The 3,326-nt window shown below is 29.1% G+C and overlaps 1 protein-coding gene across 2 annotated transcripts in view; it reads right to left on the reverse strand.

The window, feature by feature from the left end:
• LOC109845284 overlaps positions 1-2,354 on the reverse strand; it is a 4,465-nt gene extending 2,111 nt beyond the window's left edge. The window contains exons 1-3 of one of the 2 annotated variants that reach the window (XM_020414518.1): positions 2,227-2,354; positions 1,935-1,998; positions 1,026-1,156 (exon numbers count right to left, since the gene is read on the reverse strand). In XM_020414518.1, the coding sequence (XP_020270107.1) occupies positions 1,026-1,156; positions 1,935-1,961 (158 nt within the window). In that variant the 5' untranslated portion in view covers positions 1,962-1,998; positions 2,227-2,354. The remainder of the gene's footprint in view (positions 1-1,025; positions 1,157-1,934; positions 1,999-2,226) is intronic. The other variant, XM_020414519.1, reaches the window with a different exon arrangement.

Consider the following 3,326-nt stretch of genomic DNA (forward strand, 5'->3'; position numbering starts at 1 on the left):
GACCAAAAAAAAAAGAAAAACACCCCCACAAAAAAAAACAATAACAACAACAAGAAGGGAAGCATGAAATTTCTGAAAATCACATATCATATTAGGTTCAAGACCAACAACAATGACACCATTCTCCATGAACCAACAAGCTTTTCAAATTTGTTTGAGAAATGAACTAAATGGCTGGAGGAGCTCCATGCTCCACTTTTAAAATTTTAACGAAAAAGCAAATGAAAGAGTAAATTTTGAATAAGAACAGAAATTCCCAGCTAATGAAAGTCATATGCTCTCACTTCTTTTGTTAACAAACAAAAGAAAAAACAAAGAAAAACCCTCACTCGCCCAAAAATAAAGAGAGAAAACAGAAACAATGAGATGTAGATTGTAAGAAACAATGAGATGTAGATTGTAAGTTATCATATTACCAACTAACTCTTCAAGATGGAAATAGAATGGTCTAGAGAAAAACTTTGTTTGGGTACAACACCTTATCAATGATTGGAGAAGAAGCAATGATGAGGTCGTTCATCAGGTCGTTCATCACATATTGAAAAAAGTTCAAGGTAGGCCACCATAAGGAAGGAACGCAAGATAAATGAAGGGACGGAAAAGCAGGTAACTAGGCAAATAGACAAGTAAGAGTTTATCAATTGTTTATTTGACTGTGGCGAGAATTGTTTTCTATGATTAGTTATGCTAGTTTATCTCTAACTCCAAACAGGCAAAGAATAAACAAAAACAATAAAAATAAAAAAAATAAAAAGTTGTTTATGCTATAGAGAACTATCTTCATTTATTCTACACTTCAAGGATCTAAAAATTCTTATAAGTCGCAAATCATAGAGCACATAATATAACACATTAGCAGAACATGATAAGTCAATCCTGTCATCAATTTGACATTACTACCGCAATTTATTTATTACAGTAGAAACTTTTTCGTTTCCAAACTGACATACATAGAAATTGTTATTAGACCTATTCCAATTCCAATAGAGGTTATACTAATACTAATTGAAAGAAGGAACTCTTACCTCAAATATAAATGATGTTTCAATGGAATAAATGCAGCTGTTTTATCAACAAACTGAAAAGCTAGAAAAGATCTAAGCTTTGTCCCTTGCCTCCATGATTTAGGCCTCAAAAACGCAGGTTGATAAGGACCCTGAAGCAGAGAAACATGTATGGCAATCAAATTCAAACTCCATTTTTTATTCTGATGCAATCAATACCATGAATTTGTAAAATCATCATCATCAAAGCCTCTTAAGGGGAAAAAATGTTCAAAAGTGTAAAATGAACCCAAAAAAAGAACAGTCAATCAGAGAAAAAATGCATGTATGATATATGTATCTATGTATCCTTGTATATATGCATACATGTACATATACGTGTGATATATGTATCTATGTATCTATGTATGATATATGCATATATGTATCCTTGTATATGTGCACACATATACATGTAAGGCAGTGTTGCATGCCTTGTATATGCATGATACTGTTCCAGCCTCATACTAGGCCTTTCATCGGCCTCGCGTTCAAGACTAGAATGGCAAAATCCACATCCTAATAGAGGGACCTTAAAGAGGTAAGATACACTAGTCTTATCAGCTGCCTTAAGTTCTGACAACAAGGAGCAGAAATACGATCCACTAGAATATTGAACAGTTCAGTAGTAATAGGAGACGATATAACGGAATATATTATTGTGAAAAAAGAAGTATATTAAGCTCTTTCCACTTCACAAGCCACACAAAATAAAAGACAGCAGACATTGTTTCACTCTACTATGGTTGATTCAAAACAAATTTCATGCTATGTGAGACATAAAAATTCAGAGAAGGAGAATAGAGTAATATTTACAACAAGCCACCAGCTATAGCAAAACAAACCAAACCCTTTCTCCAAAAAAAAAGCAAAATGATAAAATAATGGCACCTGCGTTTGATGGGCTATCAATGCCATGGTCCCCGTTCTCAGACCCTCATTTTTTTCAAGAATCCTACAATTCAACCATACAATTTCAATGAGAAAGCAATGCAAGTCATTAAATTTACATAGAATAAGAGGATTTCGAGCCTCTACAGGCTACAAAGGATACATTTTGACTTCTGTTCCATACATCAAGACAAACTTTTTAATTGTTTTTAGAGATTAATCCCCAAAACTTAGGTATTAAAATGATCAACAATTGGATAAATTCCATCCAAATTCACATAAGGAAACTTACCAGAAGTTCTAGGGCTTTAGTTTTAATACCTGGCCTGCGATTAAGAATTCGATGAGAGAGAGAAGACTAGGGTTTAGAGAGAGAGAGTAGGGAATGGATAAGAGAGAAAAAAGCAAAGTAAAAGGTACTTTTACTGATAACGAAAGGGCGGTCGAAAATTTCATCACGTGCGTCGCACGTGTATCAGGATGCGGCGGGTCGGGAGTCATCGCACGAACGTCACAAGACCACTACAAATGGGCCCTCTATTCCTCAGGCCCAATTCTTAGAATACAAAAGTAACTTCCTAGACACCGTTTCGATACCATAGTGTTTTACTTATTTTCATAGTGTTTTTGTCAAAAATAAAACATCATGTGTTTAGAAATCATAGTATTTTTAGGCTAAATCATCCTCAAATAAAAAACACAACACTTATTTCAAAACACCTTTTAAATATTTTAGGTTTGATATTTTGATTTTGAGTTTGAGGAGGTATTAATATAATATCGAACATAATATATTAAATATAATTAATATATAGTTATTATCAACGTACTTCTTATATTATACTATATTATATTATAGTTAATCTAATAAATTAGTAATATTTATTAAATAATATAAATATATATTAATTAAAAATATTCTAAATGGTATATAATAACATATTAAATACTAGTATTTAATATGTTGATAATGTATTATAAATAATAAAATATAAATAAATAAAAAATATAATAAAAAGTTATTGATAATAAATAATAAAATAATAATGATATAATATTATACTATACAATATTATTATCACTATAATATTATTAACATTTTCGTAAATAACTTGTAATAAATTAATAAAAATAATAAAATATAAATATAATAAAAAATATAATAAAAAGTTATTGATAATAAATAATAAAATAATAATGATATAATATTATACTATACAATATTATATCACTATAATATTATTAACATTTTCGTAAATAACTTTAATAAATTAATAAATAATAATAAAATATAAATATAATAAAAAAGTTATTGATAATAAATAATAAAATAATAATGATATAATATTATTACTATACAATATTATTATCACTATAATATTATTAAATTTT

This window comes from Asparagus officinalis, chromosome 6 (genome assembly GCF_001876935.1).
Source record: "Asparagus officinalis chromosome 6, Aspof.V1, whole genome shotgun sequence".
Lineage (NCBI taxonomy): Eukaryota > Viridiplantae > Streptophyta > Magnoliopsida > Asparagales > Asparagaceae > Asparagus > Asparagus officinalis.